Source organism: Meleagris gallopavo, chromosome 16 (assembly GCF_905368555.1).
Source record: "Meleagris gallopavo chromosome 16, MGAL_WU_HG_1.1, whole genome shotgun sequence".
Taxonomy (NCBI): Eukaryota; Metazoa; Chordata; class Aves; order Galliformes; family Phasianidae; genus Meleagris; species Meleagris gallopavo.
The window spans coordinates 1,984,471-2,003,447 of NC_139419.1; the positions used below are offsets into that span (position 1 = coordinate 1,984,471).

General features: G+C 48.2%; 1 protein-coding gene across 2 annotated transcripts in view; it reads right to left on the minus strand.

Annotated features, from left to right (window-relative positions):
• Positions 1-12,515: 12,515 nt before the first annotated feature.
• The window catches only part of PRKAR1B (protein kinase cAMP-dependent type I regulatory subunit beta), an 88,796-nt gene continuing 82,334 nt past the window's right edge, over positions 12,516-18,977 (minus strand). For both annotated transcript variants that reach the window (XM_085238042.1, XM_085238044.1), the window contains exons 10-11: positions 15,308-15,389; positions 12,516-14,883 (exon numbers count right to left, since the gene is read on the minus strand). In XM_085238042.1, the coding sequence (XP_085094168.1) occupies positions 14,711-14,883; positions 15,308-15,389 (255 nt within the window). In that variant the 3' untranslated portion in view covers positions 12,516-14,710. The remainder of the gene's footprint in view (positions 14,884-15,307; positions 15,390-18,977) is intronic.

Consider the following 18,977-nt stretch of genomic DNA (forward strand, 5'->3'; position numbering starts at 1 on the left):
GTGGCATCCCCGCTGCCCGCCTCTGCAGGGAGAAGGAGATGCTGGAGCTCCAGCAAGGGCAGTGGGGCAAGGAGGGGTTAGGGATGGGCAGAACCTGGGGAGAAAATCCCATGGAGCAGCAGGGAAAGAGCAGAAACCTGTTTGCTGAGGGCCTTGGGGAATGGGCCACAATGAGCTGGAGAGCTAATGTTCACTATATCCAGCTCTGCCCCTGCCCTGCCCTGCATCCCGCCGTGCCCTGAGCTGGCAGTACGGAGCCCAGGCCTCCCTCCAACCTCCTGCAGAGCCCGCACAGACAGCTGTGGGGCAGTGATATCTGAAGTCACAGCAGCTGTTTGTTGGCTGTGTGTGAGTCAGAGCCCCGTGTCCCTGCAATGCCCCTGGAAACAGCCCCATGATACTGCTGCATCACCAGATACCAGCCCGGCAGTGTGCTGGGAAAGCACACCAGTGCCTCTAAGGCTTCACACATTCATGACAGTGGTCTGGTTTCAGGACTGGGACAAGGCTGGCCACATGGCAAACATCTCCAAAAAGTGTCTCTTAGCTGTGTGGCATCAGCCCAATTCCTTATGAAAGCTTCTGCCATTGTAAAGAAGAAGGTCTCAGAGTGTAGGCATGTAGAGAGAATTCCTCTCCATGTCCTACATATTTTCATATGGGGGTTAAAAAAAAGGAGAACGTTTAAGATGTCAGCTTCTCTGCTGTTATAAATGGGGCTGGCTCCACAGAACTGCAGGTGTGTCTGTTACGTCGTCATTGTGCAAAGCTCCCAGTAAGGCAAATGGAAATCACACGTGGTGTGATGAGAGTGGTGCAGATACCTTTGTAAGTACTGCAGAATCACATGAGCCACATGTATCTTTCCTGAGCAGCTCTGCCAAACCAGCAGGTGTTTTTTACATCAGGTCCTATATTAACACGCTCCTACGTATGTCTGGTGCATCTGCTGCGTTAATGATCCTTTGGTGCGTAATGGCTGGGAGAGCTTGTGAAGTTAAATGTCATGGGCAAGAGCCCAGCCGCGGTGCATACAGTCAAATTGCTTGCACTGTTTCTGTTAGTATCACATAGTTTATTTCTCGTTTCTTCACTAAAACTTCTTTCTTCCCTCCTCTCTCTGCATTTTTTTCCTTATTTCTGCCCATTCTTTCTCTGTTCACGGTTTCCAGATCTCCCCAGTCTCTTTGTTTCCTCCCTCTTTTGCCACAGCTTTCCATCTCCCTTCAGCTGCAGCAGTGCTGGAGCAGATGGGGGCTGTGGGCAGCCCCAAGCTGCAGGACGGTCCTCTGGTGCCCTGCTGGGGGAGGACATGCCACCACTCCCACACCAGCTGCAATTCCTGACAACTCTGGAAGCAAAGAAGTGGTAGAATTTCCCAAGAGTGTCCAAAAGTTGCATAAATTCAGCTCCTGTTGAAGTGGGAGCTGGGAGCATTACTACATGAGAAGGATTTCAAAAATAGTCTTCTATCCTCCTTTGTTTGAAATTAAGATGTCAGCATTCAAACACCCATGCTAGTGTTGTATCTGTTTCCATTGCTCATGCTTTTAGTCTCATAGCCGTTGCAGTGGCCCTTCATGGAGGTCTCACCCTTGGTCTCTTGGCCTACGGCTTAGTTTTCTGCCATGCTCCGACAGCAGCCTTGCACACCAAAGCACAACAGCTGGTGGATCTCTTTTTCATGGCTTAATCACTTCCCCCTGGAGGTGTGCGGTGCGCTGTGTGGTCTTACTCAGTGCTGGCTGTCTGAGGGATGCCGGGGCAGGGTCAAGCACAGCCCAGGTTCAGCCCAGCACTGAGCCCTATGACTAACGCCGAGCCTGGAGGGCTCTGCTGACGTCACCAGGATGGACCTGCTTCTTTTCCTGGCGTTCAGCAAGCATTTCATCTTCTGGAGCCTGCGCTACCACACCCTTCCCATCACACGCTCACCCCAGCATCACACCACTCACTGCCCACTGGGTTTCCACACATCTCCTCTGACTTTCCCCAGGCCCCTCTGATCTCATAACCACATCTTCCCCGTGTCTCTGGTCCCACCCTCCGCAGGCACTGGCTGTGGCACTGCTGCTTTCCCATCCATTTGGAATTCCCCTGCAGCCCCTGAGCCACCCATAGCTGTCATCAGGAGCCTTTCACTGGAAGAGACGCTTCGCGTTGCCTTGTGTTTCTTCTCTTGGTAGTTGTGTAACCCAAACTGGCTGTCAATTTAATTGGAAATGCCATTACTCCAAAGCAGGGCCTCAGCATATGCAGCATTTGAGCGAGATAAAATAGTGATAGGGAGCCAGATGGCTCAAGAGACTGGGAATCAGCTATGGAGTCTTTAACTTCTACATCACTGCTTCAAAATGCAGCTCTGATCCACTTTGTGGTTGCAGTCCAATTTCCAGCACATGACTGGTCATGCCAGAAAAGCTTCCCCCACTGAATAGCCCCGCTCTGGCTCAAGACCTGCAGTGTATGGGCACCTTGGCCCAGCCAGGTGGGCTGCACAAGGCCTGCATGGTGACAGCAGACATGCCCGCATGTGGCTGGTGCCCAGGGACATTCAGATTGCAGGAAACATGTTTTCTTCTCCCCCAAATTGCTTTCAAGCCGTTTTTGGGAACAACCTATCAGCCTGGTCACATGGGGACTGTAACTCATCCACCCAGCAGAAGGCTTCTCAGGGCTGAGGGATTCTAGGCCAAGGGAGCGGCACTGAGAGCAAGAAGAAAGACAGAGGCATCTGGAGTGTGCCTGGGGTGAAACAGTTTGAGAACAAAATCTGGCCATGCTCACAGGAGCCAAAACCATACCAGGCTAAGCAGTGATAGTCCATTATCATGATTATTTTCTAATCTAGCTACGTATGCATTAGAAAAAAACGGGTGTCAGCAAAAGCAGCAATGAATTGGTGCTACTGGAGCAAGAGCGAAGCAATCCAGCCTTGCAGGTTTCCTTTACCAAAGCCATGACTGATAGCGCGTCCATCTCCTTGCTGGTGAAGCCTGTGCTGTATATGAAGGTAACGGAGCAAACAGCTTGACTGGTTTTCCTTGCAAGGCCTCTTGGCTTGTGCTAGGCTCTGTGTTGTCCCTCCTCAGCCACACTCACTTAAGCTGTTCTCTCCCAAGCTTCACTTGCCCCATCTGGAAAGCTGCCCAGACGTTCCCTCCCCAGATTTGGGGCCAGGACCCAAACAGCAGAGTCAGGCTCATTTCTTGGGTTGTGCCCCTCGGCTCGCTGCAGGAACCCTTCATGCCTTCCCCCTTGTTTTGGCTGCAGATTCTCCCCAGGTCTCTACGTACAACTGGCTGATGGCCATGTGCTGCCAGTGCTGCCCCAGCATCCAGCCCACCCCATGCCTGTGGCCCTGGGGCTCTGCTTCATCCCGTGAGCGGTTGTTTGGTTTATGTTCGCCTATCAGGCTGTGACCTTGAACTGGCTTCTTCCTTTAAATTCCTCCCACTTGGCTCTGCCCACACTGTCCACAAAGCCTCGCAAAGAAATGCAACTTGGAAGAAAAAACATATCCAAGAAGGAAAAAAAAAAACCTTCACAACAAAATGTCCTTCTCTCTGCCGGCAGCACTGCCTGGCTGCGGTGTTCTCAGTGCTGGTCCCCCCACTTAGATGCAGGGTCTGTGTATCTCTGCTCTCCTGGCTCTGCAGCATCAGCACCCACACAATGTGCCCATCCACTGGGCTCATCCCGGCTCTGAAGGCTGTCCAGAGCCATCACACTCCTGCAAAAATGTGATGCATCCCACATCGCTCCTATGTACCTATCCACCTTGTATCCCGTATCACTCCTATGGCATCTGCATTTATCCACCTTGCGTCCTTTATCTCTCTGTCAGTAGCTGCATTTACCCAGTGCTGTGCCCTGTGCTGAGCTCATGAGAGGCCCAGAGGTCTTCTCCTCCACTGTAAAGAGGCGAAGAACCCCCGTCCAGTCTGATTTGATAGATAGATAGATAGATAGATAGATAGATAGATAGATAGATAGGATTGTTCCTGCAGAGTGGCAGCTCCATGTGTGTGTGGAGGGGGGGTGGATAGCTTTGTACTTGCCCTTGTGATTTCATGCCAAAACCCTTTGCAAGTTCAGCTTCCTGCTTGATTCTTCTCCCATTCTCCCCAGCTACTCCTGGGCCATAATGAACAAACTGAACTCACCCATGTTTGTCCCAGCTTCATCTCCCCTTGCCCTTCCTCCTTAATGGTCAGCCTTTTGGCTGCAGGCTCCAGGCAAGTCTTTCAGAATGATCAAAATAAATGACGCCATATGCAGTGCTGTTCTCACTCTTCCCCTCAGCCTCTATTTTCAGCAGTTACTTTGGGATGATAAATAATTTACAGTGAGGCTTGGCACAGCAATGGTTAAAGGACAAAGCTGGGCTGACGCAGGAGCCTTCTGGACAGAAGTGGTTTTATAAAGTCCCATAAAGTGCTATTTTTTTCTTTAGGAAAGGAGTGGATTTTTTTTTTTTTTTAATTTTTTTAACTGTTGTGAGAACAGGAATGTTTCTTTTTTAGCCAATTCCACATACTTTTTGTTATAGGAGAAGATGCGGTTGAGGGTTTTAGCAGAGGCTAAAACAGGGGAGAACTGGATCTATTTTGGTGGCTATCAAGTGGGTAAGAAACAATCAGCCGTGCTGCAATACAGACAAGCCCTGCTCTGCAGAGAGCCCTCCCCACCTGCGCAGTGCCCCCAGGGCTGCACTGCTGGGGGTCAGCATGCAGATTCCATCCAGTTTTCCCATTTGGCTGAAATCCGTTCCTTTAATCCTGCCCTCCTGGGAGCTGAGGTCTCGTGCACTATTGTTTTTGTGTTGAAATGAAGCATTTTGATTCCAGAGGTTACTTTCAGAGCCACGGAGCCCTTCCCATCACCATCCTCTCTGCCCAGTGAGAGGTGATGCTGGTTTTTGGCACACATGGTGCTACAGACACGACGAAGGCAGTGAGGTGCTGGCAGAGGATGCCCAGAGAGGTTGAGGTGCACCAAAGTCAGACAATGGGATCTGAGCATGTGATGGAGCTGTGGGTGTCCCTGTATGTTGCAGGGAGGGAGACAGATGGCCTTTAAAGGTCTATCTGAAATGGTTCTATGACTCCGTGATACACAGTGGTCCTATTGCTTCAAGTACCCACCCAGCATTGCCCATAGTGATGGATGGGATGAGATTAAAACATGAGGGAAGAATTTTTAAGGTTAATCTGCTGATGACAAAGGATTGTCTTTGAAAATAGCATAAGGAGAGTTCTCATTGGTTATATTCCCACTTACAACAGCCTCCTTCCATACATCACTGTGCTCCCTGCGGACATCAGCACATGTCTGGGGCTTCCACAGCACAGTGGGTTTCTGGAGGGACACACAGAGCTTTTCTTCAGGACTCTGAAAGAAACACCCTTTGGGTTTGTGCTTCTGCACAGTTAGAGAATCATCAAGGTAGGAAAAGACCACTCAGATCACCAAGGGCAGCCCCAACCCATCCCCACTGTGCCCACTAGTCCACATCCCTCAGTGCCACACCTGCCCTTCTCAGCAGCCGTGGGAAATATCTCCCCTTTTAGTGGCTATTGGGATTGAAACACTCTGATTGTCAACTCACAATTTTCACTGAAAACTTTCTCACTAAATGGGAATTTTCTGACAAACGATTCAGGCAGAATGACCTTTTGTACTGCAAACAAAATGTGATGAACGTTTTTTTGTTGTCTTTTTTTTTTTTTTTTTTAACAAGGATTTTCATATGACATTATGAATCCTGATGGGAGATTAGTGAGCGCGGCTCATTATCAATGTGTGGAGCATCGCAGAGGATTGGAGCTTTGAGAGATCTTCAAAACAACCGCCTGATGCCAATAAGCAATTTGAGATACAAATAGAGCCAAAAAGCAGAAACCGTGAGCTCAAGTCAGCACTGATGTAACTCCTTTTTCCCCCAAGACTACATTTGCCTAAGGAAAGTCAAGCCAGGGAGCGGATTAACTTCTAAGAAACTCAGACTGAACAAATTATGGCAATTAATTGGTGGGGTCAGCAACAAAATCATTGCAGAGGAAAAGAGGATTCATTGCTGAGGGGCTGAGAATGGAGCCTTTGCGGGACATACGGGGCAAGGTGGTGAGGCAGAGGTCGGTGAATGACCTTTCCAGCCACCAAAGCAGACCAAATATGCTTTGCCACCGCCCGCTGCTTTTCAGTGTATGCATGTAATGTTTGGAAAACAAGGGCCTGTCTGTCTCTGCTGAAACAGAAGCAACAAAATAACACTGCTTGTTAGGGAAATGCCAAAACATGGAAAGATAATTGAAACATTCAGGGTGGTTGCAAGTGGGGATAAAGGCAATAAATCCTGACAGCGCAGCACTATCTCAGGTGGGAGTTAACTGCTGGTCCAGCTCTGGCCACTGCCCTAATCCCTGGTCTGACTTTATCCACAGTGCTTTGCCCAAGGCCATGACCCCGTGCAGTGCAGAAAGGGATGCATTTGTTGAAGCAGGGAGATCTGCATCCCTCCTGCTGCCATCTGCCCTTCCTGGAGCAGTTCTGTGCTCTGTGCAGGTGCAGGGAGGTGACTGCAGGTGAAATGGGGCCCAGTGGCTGCATGCATGGGGACACTGCAATGGGCACAGGGCTGCAGTGCTGCTTCTGCACATGCAGCTCACACAATTCTTCCAGAGCTTATTGGTGCCTGGGAATCCCCAGTGACTCTGAAATTGTCTTAACATGAATGCGTTCAGAATGAGGGAACCCCAGAATCCAGCTACATAGTTGGTGATATAAAAGAAGACACAGATTTTCCTCCTAGTTTTGTGCGTCATTGAAACTTGAGCAATAGAGGGGAAAACCTGGGGAAAAATAAGAGGGAAAAGAAGAAAAAGAAAAAAGAAACAAGCCTGCAAACAAAATTAGGATCCCTGAGTCTTCTGCTTATTACATGGCAACTGAGGTATGCAATGCTGCAGAGCTGCTGGCGAGTGGCCTAGCCCTGCTCTCAGAGGAGCCCCGGAGGAGCTCTGGGAGTCCAAAGGGAATCTGTGAGTTCTGTGGGGGGAATCGTCCCATTCCTCCCCTGCTGCAGCCTGGGACAGAACCTGCTTTCCACATGGTGCAGGTACAGCTCCTGCCACACAGCACTGCAACTCGAGGCCCTGAGGCATCGCTGTGAAACCCCTCGGCTTGCTGTGTGAGTGCTGCCCTGCTCAGAATTACCTCTCTTTGGCAGAATGCAGCCATTCCTTTTTCTCTGTTGTTATAGTTGTTCTGCAATGAGAACTCGGAGTGGAGCGGCTCACAGTGCGCAGCAGTGCCTCTACCTTCGGGTGGACATGTGGATCAGATGGCACAGGATGGTTTCAGCATGAATCACACTGCCTCTGGAACCAACATTCCCATAACCTAAATCTATCACAAAGAACATAAACCACATCAGACGCCCGTTCTCGGATACTAATTTGCTAAGACTTTGGAAATCTCTTATATTAAACAGATCTCTTTATAGAAGAAGCTGCCCTCATTACACAAAGGGAGGAAAGGGACCATCTTCCATCAGGGAAGGCTGTTTAAGTTTTCCCAGCTTCCTAAAAACCATTGTCTTGTAAACTGAGCATTCCTCTGCTGCCCCGTAGACACAACAGTCCCTGTCCCGGCGCGGTGCAGGCCAGCTGTGGGCTGCCAGAGCCCTGACCCAGGCACTGTGGGCACAGCATCCTAAGGGGCAGGAGCCCTGGATTTGGGATGGATGTCCCCGACACACTATTGTGCACTGGGGCTGCAGGGTGCTGCCAGAAATGGGATTGCTTGGGCTTTTGAGTTTTTCTATCTGTAATGATCCAACTGCAAATAGCAGCGAAGTGCCAGATCCTAACACAGCATCACATCTTCCAGGGAAGGTTTGGCTTCATGTGATGATAATCCCAGGCAGTTGCGTTCAGCACCAGTGGATGATGCACAGGTCCCTGTTTGTGTCCATGCTCTGTGCTGCGTGCAGCCTTACACCCGCACATTGCAGAAGGTGCTTCTTCCCAAAGGTGTTGCATTACCAAAGCCACCGAGTCACTGAGCAAAACCATTATTGCAAATATCATTTGAAGTTAATCTTAATAAAATCCGCGGTAAATATTTATATGCACTACAAAAGTGGCTGGATGTGTTTACAGTTTGACATTGTCGGAGAGAGGATTCCATGTAGATTAGTCAGCTAATCTGCTGTAATCTGCTTAAAAAGCACCGAAATGGGTTTCTTTCACTGAATCGTGTTAGCTCTATGTACACAGTGACTTCAGATACGGAATGGATTCAGATACGGAGGACATTTACCCTCGGGCACCGCTTGCACTGCAACACAGACACATCTCCTCCTTCCCTCAGATCCATGTTGTGGGGCCTGAATGTAACTGGAACGTGTTGGGCTCCTCTGTGCCATGTCCTCACTGTGGTGTTTGAGCAGCATGACTGAGGATACGCTCCTCCCTGGGGAGGCACCTGCAAGGGGTTTGCACGGAAATGGGCCTTCCTGAGTTGATGGTTTTGGTGGCGGAGCCGTGTAAGGTCCCTGTGCACTGGTGTGCACCATGTCAGCAGGGAGAGCACGCTGCTGCTTCTCTTCATGTTTCTAAACATTGGGATGGATGGAAGTCACCTCCTGCTCTTTACCCACCTCTCAACTTTGCCCACAAGGAAATGGCAGATCATGGCACAATGAGGCTTTCGGTTCTCAGCACAGCTCCAGCAGCTCTCTGGCTGCTCAGAGCCACATGTTTCCCATGGGCAGGGATGCAGGGCTCTGCCTTGGGCCTTCATCAGCCGCGGAACTCACTGCACGCTGCTTTCAGGCCCCAGATCCTGCACCTCCATTTTCTCCTGACCACATCTCCCCAGTGTCAGTGGATCATTTCAGTGTGGGTCCCTCTGAATAAAACATTCATTTGCAGTCCTTCCCCCCGCCCTCAGCAAGGCCTTCCCGAGCTGAATGTGGTGGCTCAGCTCCAGCGCACACAGCTGCCGTCACTGCTGCAATTCTTTTGCCTTGAGAAAAAGCATATACAATTTAATATGCTCCTGGCACAACAGCTTTTCTGTAGCAGAGGAGGCGGGTTTGTTTATGGCTATTTTGATAGGGTGGCTTTCATCCGGACACAGGTTGTGCTGCATCTCCCACCCACACAAGGCTGCCTTTGTGGGTGCCCCAGGACCTTCTCCTGCCCCGGAAGGCGGCTGTAAAAGGCCCGGCTCACTTTGGTCTGCATTTCTCTTACTTCTCTAAAAGCTAAGCCCCAGGCTGAGCGCCAGAACACAAGGCAACAGGAGAAGGTGTGATGGTGCACGGGACACGTATCCAGGACAGGAGCCATCCCATGGCAGCGCGGCCCACAGGACATCAGCAGACGGGGCTGGTGGTGCTGCCAGCAGGAGCCGCAGGGCTGGAACAGGGCCTTCCCTGGTGCAGGTGTCAGCACCAGCAGATGGAGATTCCCCTTCAGCAGCGGTTCCTGCTGCCATCGCTATGTGTGAGGCTGAGGGTGATGCGTGGACAAGCACTGCTGGGCTCAGGGAGCACCTCCAGGTGGGAGAGTCCCAACCCAAGAGCCCACAGTCTGCAACAGCAGCCGCACAGCTCTGGCAAATTGCTTGAGCTGCCCCTGGTTGGGAAGGAGAACTGGCCTGTAGTGTTTCTCAGCTGTTATGTCTGTTCTCTCTCTCTGCCGCAGTGGAAATAAATGGTGGGAGGGCTCAGCCTGCACTAATTCATGGCCGTGCTCAAGCTGAGGCCTCTGCTACTCTGTGTGCAGAACACAACTGTGAAAGTGAGAGCCGCCAGAAACACGGCCCATCATCAGATTATCTTAAACACATGGTAACGAAACAGAGTCACTCTGTAGCGTATAAATTCCACACATGTGGAGGAATGTAAAGCAGCTATTGTGCCCCCACTTTGCAGATCCATTTCACTGTTTTTCCAGTTTATCTGGAAAATACATACTGCATGGTACTGTACGTCGTATTTCACTGCTATGCACCATGATGTCTTCTAATTGAACAATCGCCATGCTTGTAGTCTAAGGGCGATACAAAAGTGCTTTCAAACAATAACAATGCATTGTCTGTATAAAGAGGATAGGGAGTAGCCGCTTCCCAGAAAGGCTTGATTTCCCCAGAGCCAGCAGTATGAACATCCAGAGAGCCAGCAACTGCAGGCAGTGCTGAGAAAGTCCCTCATCATCAGCCTGCATGCCCAACAGGCAGCTCTCACTGAGCCAGGCGCGGGCTGGCAGCACTCACCAGCACTCCCACCACAAGGGGCTTGGCCAAGGGGCACCTCCTTGGCAAATGGAGCCTTGGGGATGTGACCCTGAGACGTGAAGGGAGGGAGCTACCAGAGATCGTGCAGGAGTGCAGCATCTGCCAATTCACTCAGCGCTGCTGGCCCGCAGAGCAGCATGGCACGCCACTGTTCCATGTTTGGAGACAGTTTATGCTGGAATAGGAGCAGTCTTTTTTGTTAAAATGATTATTTTTTTTTTCCTCCATGAGAATTCACGTCTTCTTAAAGAGAACTCTGCATGCTTGCACAAGGGCTGGACAACTGGGATGTTGCAGCTTGGCTGTGTGCAGCAGATCCTCTGTGCTACTATTGCAGAAGATAACATCAAAACAAGGATTAAAACAGGCCTCAGAGCCACAACAGTCACCTGTGCACCCTGAGATCAGACCAAGCAAACCCAGTGAGACATTCACGCTCTACTTTGTGCTCCCTGGCAGAGCGCAGCCTCTTTTCTAAAAGCTGCATCCAGATTTTTAGAGCTCAAAAGAATCACTCTGGTATTGGAGTTGGATCAAGCACAAAAAACATCCTCAGCCTTCACAAAAATACCAGATGGCTGCAGATGCCAGCTCCTCTGGCCAGGCAGCTTTGTCAGAGGAAAGGCCAGCTCGTTGTGCAAGCTGCATCCCCAACACAGCCCTGCTGGCAGCAGCGCCTGCACAGAAACCCTGGGAGAGGAGCATCAAAGCTCCTGTGTGTTCCCAAACGTCCACTTTGGGGGCTGTGCCATGCTCCTACCTACCGTGTTCTCTTTCTCCAGGCGGCGGCGGGACCTGCAGGAGCCACTCTGGCTGTGAAAACACTCTTCTGAGCTTCCCAGTGCATGTGAAGGGGGAAATGAACTGCAGGCAGAGTTGCCAAATCATTGGAAACAAATCTAAAAAACATGCCTGGGCATGTTAGGTAGTTCTGTCTCTAAATGGTGAACTCTGCAATATCCAGTGTGGTTTTAGTGCTCGGTGTGTCAGCAGTGCCATGCCAAGTCAGTGCCCTCCTGCGCTGCGCTGCATGCACGTGGCACGGCGATGCACCACAGGACATCAGGCTCTTCTCAAGGACATCATCATAGTTTTACCTCTGCTCGGTATCACCTCTTTCTGCTGCTATACCGAAATGTGCACAAGGAATGAATAAGATCTCTTGCATATAGGTCAGTGAAAGGATTTCTGAACCACATGGAACTTCAGAACCACGTTGTTGTGAACCTCCCCCCTCTGTGCATGGCTCCATTTCCGAAGATCACTACTGCAAGAACAGCCAGCATGCATCAGTATTGCTTTGTTCTCTGCTCTCTGTTTTCCACCAGCACCCAAATGGGCACCACGGGGTCAGCCTGTGCCTGCCTGGGGAGCAGGGCCTCGTAGGGCTGACACCACTGCACAACTGAGGGCACTCATTGCCACAAAGGGGTAGGAATGCTGGACACTGCATGCAGTCATCTGCTGCACACACCAAAATGCGGTCAGCCAAATGGGTCTTGTAAAAAACCTGGAGGTGCAATTAGTTTCTAGTAAAAAGAAAGTCTTGTCTTTCGAAAGTCTTGGAGTCCTAAAATGGCTGCGCGACAATTAAAACCAACCAAAAAAAGAAAGAAAGTGAGGAGTGGTGAGATGCTCTTTTTGGGGAGCGTGGGCTGGTAATGTCCATCTGGAAGGACCTCAGAGAGAGTGGTCACTTTTGATTACTACATAACGTGAGTAATCTCTGGAAAGATGAGTCCTTCCCTCCTGAATCACAGCAAAGGGGGAAAATAACACACTCCAGAAACAGCAAGCTGTCAGCCCCGCTGCTGGAGCCGCCCACGAACCCTGCCTGGAGCCCAGCAGGACCACAGCACCTCCACTGGGGCAGCCCAGAGCCCGGAGTGCCCGCAGGTGGGGCACTGAATGTGCTGTGCTGACTGCTGCTTCTCAGCCAGCCGTCACTGCCAGCTCTTTAGTCCTAATGCAGCAACGTGAGGAGCTGAGAGACACCCAAAATCCCTTCGTGCTAATCTCGCAGAACTCCATTTTGGTTTCCATTACTATATATAGAGCGCTGGGATTCTCGGTTTATTTCTTGTCCCTTTGCATCTGATTATTATTTTCAGCAGAGTTCAAACTCTCTGTGATAGGCAGCTTTTAACTAGAACATAACTTCTATTCATGCAGACTTCCAGTATTAATGAACCCACAATGGCCACATATAACGTAGAAGAATTTTATTCATACTGTAATTCTATCCCATCATCCACTGCAAATATTACAATTATCTTTAAAATGTCATAGAAGATCATTTTGTTCCACTTAAAGCATAGGAAGCCTGGCGTTGAACGATCACACTTCTCTTGAATTTGCTTACATGGTCATTCAGATGTATTTTCATGATCTGCGAAGGTTTAAAGCAAAGAATCTGTTCTGTGTGTGTGCTGAAGTAACTTCTAAGTGGTGAGGCTAATAATCTGGTGAGTAACAATGAATGCATCTTGCATATTATGCAAAACACTCACAATTTTTTTACGACTACAACAGAACAGCAATAGGTTAAATAACATACAGGAGTGACCTTTAAAAACGTGTCTTAAAAGCAGCACAAGAGAATACAAAAACAGTGAAAGAAACTAGAAGTTTTACAAAGGCATACACATTTACTGATATATAGAATGGGCATCTGCCCGTGTAGATGTATGTCATAGGACTGCAAGGTTGAGAAATGTGAATGGTCGTATTTAACAACACATGCAAGAAGCATAACGTAATCGTAATAAATAGTAGCAACTAAGATACACTGACAGGGCCGCTGGAAATACTTTGAAATAAATTAAGCACCTTGGAGTGGTGAGAGGACTCTGACTGCAGCCTGGGAGCTCCTTCCCACTGCAGTGGCAGCACTGGGCAGCACGAGAGCCTTCTGCTGGGAGGCAGCAGGAAAGTGCCAGGTGAGCTTTGTTAACTCCAAAGTACACGTCAGCGTGGGTAATTTTAGACAAGTTCTTAACTAACACCTATAGTTTCAGAAGGAGGATTGCTGCCTCATTTCATTATACAACCTTTGGCATGTAAAAGGTATGGAAAGTTCCTATTTACTCAGAGTAGTGCTATCGTAAAGAAGAAATACAGTTTTGCTGCAACTAAAAGGTGGGCAGTGCTATTTAGGGTAGTGGAGATGCAGAGATTTGCAGCAGTTAGCACAGAAAACTTCTCCTTCAAAGGAAAAGCTTCCCCAGAGAAAAATTTGGATGATCCCAACCTGCAGGGCTGCACAGCAGAGCAAGGTCCAGCTCTGCAGAAGCTCTGCTCGATACCCACATCTGCACAGAGCAGCAAGAGCTGCCAGCAAGGCTGCGGGCACACAGAGCTTGCTGCAACCCCTGGTGCCTTTTGTTCTGCCATGCACATCTGCTGCAGGAGGCAGCGTTTTGGAGCACGTATTTGGCTGGTCGCACACTAAAAAAAGGCATTTGAGTTGAATGAAATGGACTTCATGTAAAAGAGTCCTATCAGATTGCTGCTCTACACCTGCCACCATCTCCTGAGCATTCCGTATAGTATTCAGAGTAGCAGCTGAGGACACTCTGGTGCAGATAAATATGTTTCAAAGCACACTTAGTTCAGTGAAGAAGTTCTCAGTGACATTTAAGGAAGCTGATGAGAACCCCATGTAAAAAAGGGAGAAATCAGATAACATTGCTCCTAAAGGCTTCATCCAACGTCTGACAAACCGCTGCCTCTTGGACTCCTCACCCATAGGCCCGGAGCTGTCTGTTTGCCTTGGCATCTCCTCAGAGCTACAAAGCAGACCCCAAAGGGCTGGTAACACAGAGGAGTAATGGCCCCTGTTTCTAAACCACAAAGTGACTCAAAAGTTCTACTTTTCCTCGGCTTACTGGAATGACTAAAATCTTTCCCTAATCGTCCCTCTTTAATTGCAGAACTGCCACTGACCACGTGGATTTTGGAAGCCTCCAGTCCCTAACCAGTGACAAGTCTTCTAGGAGTGGCAGGTAGAGGGACATCACTTTATCAAAGAAGCTTGACAAAAGGTGAGTAAGACTGACTTTGAGAATAGGTGTAAGATAATGAGGGAAAGAGACATTTGTCTGTAGTTTAAATAGTTAAAAACACAGTTTTAGCTGTACGATCCAGCAACAGGTAAAAATCTTGCCTGCAAGCCAAAAGCCTGCTCTTCCCTGAGCACTTTCCCAAAGCTAGTCTTATCCAAACAGTTGTCTTCTTTCTTAAATGATACATAAGATTTGGACTGACATCCAGTGCATGACATAACAGAAAAAATACACACGAAATGCACACCTTTTATTTTTTCTTGATAAAGCCATGGAGCTGCACACAGCTAATGTAAGTGCACGAGGTCACACAAAGGCAGCTTTCCAAAAGGAATCATTTAGACAGTGAGAGAGATGAAGCTGTTGTATCTCTGAATGTTTCTCTTGAGGATCTCAGAGCAGGGGCCGAGCACTCGTTCGAAGCGGGGCCGGTCGAGCTTCACGCACTTCAGGGGTCCACGTGCCACCACTGTGGCAGCCCGGGGCCGGTTGAGCAGCAGTGCTATCTCACCTGGGGACAGAGACAAACACACCATCACACCTCCTCTCCTTCGGAGGGTGCATATTGAGGCCACCACGCAGTTGCTTCGGTTTTAGAACGCAGCCCTTTATGTTATGTTGATAGACACTTTACATAATTCTGTTGACGGTACAAATGCATTACACATGCATAATGCATGCGTGTAAAATGCCTTTGAAAACAAATGCATTCAGACTGTTTTGCTGATTCTGGATCTGTCTCCTGTCAGCCACATTGCTGTAAACCAAGGAATAGTTCCAGCTGCCATGATATCTCTCAGTACTGCTGAAAGTAGAAGCTGACTTAGGCACAACCCCTTGTTCGTTAAAGAGTAGAACGCTAATTAAAACAACAACTAATCCATGCAATTCCAGTTGCTATTTTTCTAAGCCATATTTATGCTGAATTTTCTTACCAAAATAATCGGATGGGCCCAGCCTTCCAACCTCGACATACTCCTCGTTATCAGACCTGCGCTGCAGAACAGAGGCTGTGCCCTGGAACAGAAGAGCAGAGGAGCTTAGTGAGGTGCCCAGAGCGGTGGAGGTGCCCTGTCTGCAGACAACCACGGTCAGGGGATGGGATGTAAGCACTGATGGAGCTGTGGGTGTCCCACAGTGCGGGCAGTGGGACCAGGTGGCCTTTAAAGGTCCCTTACAACTCGGATGATTCTATGATAAGGTTACCTTGCTTTTCTTCACCCTGTTATCCCTTTGGGAAGCACTGAGTGCGGTGTCCCCTTTCATGGGACGTGTCTCACTCCTTTTGTTCTGCTAAGGCAGAGATGACCACCTCAGTCAATTTCTTATACATGAATAAAAATAATTGAATAATAATAATAAAAATAATAATAATAAAAATAAAATAAAAAAAGGAAGATCCACCAGTAAGGCAAACTTGATTTCACTTTTATGAATGTGGCATTGTTCAGATGCAGACGTTCAGCTCACACGAGGCAAGAGGAACAGGACAGAATTCAGTAACTACTGCCCATTATGCTGTGCAGATGTATCCTTCAATATCCTTTAAAAATACGCTCTGAGTGGATGCAGAACCTTACAAGTGATGCAGGAAAGACTTTCACTGTAAGGAATACAAAGGCACTTTTCCCAGTACTGTCTTGGAACACGAATTTGTAAGGTGGCACCTAGACTTTGCTCTTCACCTGACCATTTGTTGGCTCTCGTGCTAAGATTGTTGGCAAAGGCAGTTTTTAATGCTTAGTACAACAGAAGGTGTTTTTTTAGTGGCCATTAGTGATCTGGACACCTGTGAGTCAGTTGCTTGGGAGATGGAATGTGCCTTGTCTCCACTCCCGCTATGAACTACAGTGCTCAACACGTGCCAGTACATGTCACAGCTCAGAAACACTCTATTGAAACCTTCAAAGGGGTTTGACATGCAGAAATATTCTAACCTGGAGGAAATCTTAAATTATTTGTGGCATCACAATTTTGGAAGGGAATATAGAAAGTATCTCCTTTCACTTTTCTAGGACCTGAGGCTCAGAATATTCACTACTATCTGGCAAATTACTGTAATTTGCTTACTTCTGAACAAGCACTACTTAAGGTGCTGAGATGCTGTTGTATTCCATCACGTCCCATTTCATAACAGGGTTATTTTTAAGGCTGTGTAATTTATGAATTGCTGGGCCACTCTCTAGGTTAATTTGTAATGTAACCTTCCTGTGCTACACAAATGAAGAGGGACATCATTTCTGATGATGGCAGGAACCAGAGCCAAGAATAGTGGGCAAGCACCATCTCATAGCTACTAAGCATCTGATGGCTTTTATATGTACTTGGATGTACATCATATTAATCTGACACATTATAAGTTATAATTTCTCATTTTGCCCATTAGTGGTAATCAGTGCTGAGTGTAAATTACTAGATATCACACTGTCACCGCATTATGTGGGCCACGACAATTTACCATTCCACCCCACCTCCCCTGCGCCGTATCAGCATAAAAAAAAAACCTGAATAAACACCAGGACTGTAAACCCTGGTCCACTTGAAAACAAATCCAAAATTCTTCTTGGTTTCAGTGTTTTCATTCTTGATGTGGTGAACAGCTGATGGTACGAGGCACAGAACCACGTGCTTGGCACAACCTGCACGAGCTGGGCACCTGAACTGGGAGACGTTGTTCCAGTACCGGCTCCCAGGTGCTCAGAAATAAGCCAAACACAGGGAGGGAGGTTGGCTTCGGAGTTCTGAGGAGATAGCTTGAGGTTAAGGCATGCCATGCACATAACACTGCCCACAGCCCGTGTGAGGATATCCAGGAGAGTAACTGACAGAGCTACATGTAAGAAAGTGATTTGGTGCCTGTCAAGTTTCCAGGAAGAATTCCTTATCCTTGATATAACTAAGTTGTTTCGCCAAAGCTGCTGTTTTCCAAGCTCTTCCAGTAAATCTGCAAGGGGATGAAAGCGCAACGATGGTGTCATGAGTTTTGTTATTTGCATTTCCTGCAATCGTTCAGAACAGAACACGTGGGGAACAATGCAATTACTAATCTCTCCCTGGCCACGCTTCAGATCAGGTGTATCTCATGGGGCCCAACTCAATGCTGTTCTTGTCTGAGCTTTGCAGTCGGGATCAGCTTCAGAACCGCTTCCAGCCCCTGTCCTCTGCTCAGTCCCCATCTGGAGCCTGGCAAAAGCCTAACCCCTTGACCTAAATAGCTGTCTGCAATCCACGTCTTCACTTCTTTCCCAAACTATTCTTTTATTACAGATGTTTTATTTGATATAACAACAAAAAAGTCTCTTAAATAATCACACTGACTGCTCAGGTCAAATGAGAAAAGGTGTCGATTCCCCACTGCTCACCTTGAGCACGCTGCCATAAAGGTAATCACAACATCAAGCAATATTGCTTTCATCTCCCCTTGTGTCAGTTTTTACAGCGGTTAATATTTTTCTGACAGGGCCTGTATGATATAGGGTTTCAATAAGTCAGTCTTCTGAAGCAATTTCTTCCACTGCTCCACTACAGTTGGGCTTTTTAATCCAAGAAACACCATGCTATCTGTTGGAGGAGGACAGATGTGTCTGGCCTCCACAATAAACACTCAGCTTGGCAGAATAAAGCAATGCATATTCCAGATACATATTTTTCCACTCTTGTTTTAGCAGTCACATTGGCTCTTCCCATTGCCCAGTGAGAATGGGTCTATCACAGAGCAAAAGAAGTTTCCTGACTCCTGGACAGTGAGCACACACTGTAAGCCCCACTGCCCGCTTGGCCCCTGCACGAGGCACAGCCCCATCCTGCCCCATAGGAAGGCCGTCCCCACCTCCAAACAAAGATGTACTTAGCACTATCTATCCATACCACCTTCACTTTAGATATCTCATCTCTGGAAACAACACCACTCTTACTGGGTTAGAGGAAGAGTTCAATGGTACGTGAACAGAATGTATGTATGAACAGTACCAACAGTACCAACAGAGCAGGACAAAACTAGAATAATACAGATATAATACTGTTATCGATATGCTTAATGAAGTTCTCATGCCACATTATTTAAGTGCTGACCCCCATCTTTGCTCTCATCACAGGTTTTGTGGGTGTATTTCACTTTAGTTTATTTCTCAAATCTTTCTAATGCAATTTTTGAGCTTTCTGTCCTTATGCCAGAGCAAACCCCGCCTCACATACATGGTATCACTCAGTAAGTCTCCAGGGTGCTGTCCTGGAGGTACAGACGTTATCTAACAAGGATTCAAGGGGCTTATCGCTCTCAGCCCCGACAGCATTTGGTCTCAGCGGAAGAGATTCCCCCTTAAACAGCACACAGAAACTGGCAGGATCCAGCTCTGTGAAACAAACTGCACAATCCCAGATTTGCAGGATCAGGCTGTTTAGTGCTGCTCAATTTAAAACGCTGTCTCGTACACAGCGAGTCATTTCAGCCTCCTACGCTGCAGAGCAGAACTTTCAGAGCACGTGCTCAAACACTGTGAAGAAGTTTGACACCATTAAATAAATCAGCACTTTGTGATACGAAACTGAAAGCAGACAGGCATGTCTTTCTCCTAGCAGACACTTGGGAGTGAAATGATCTTCAGT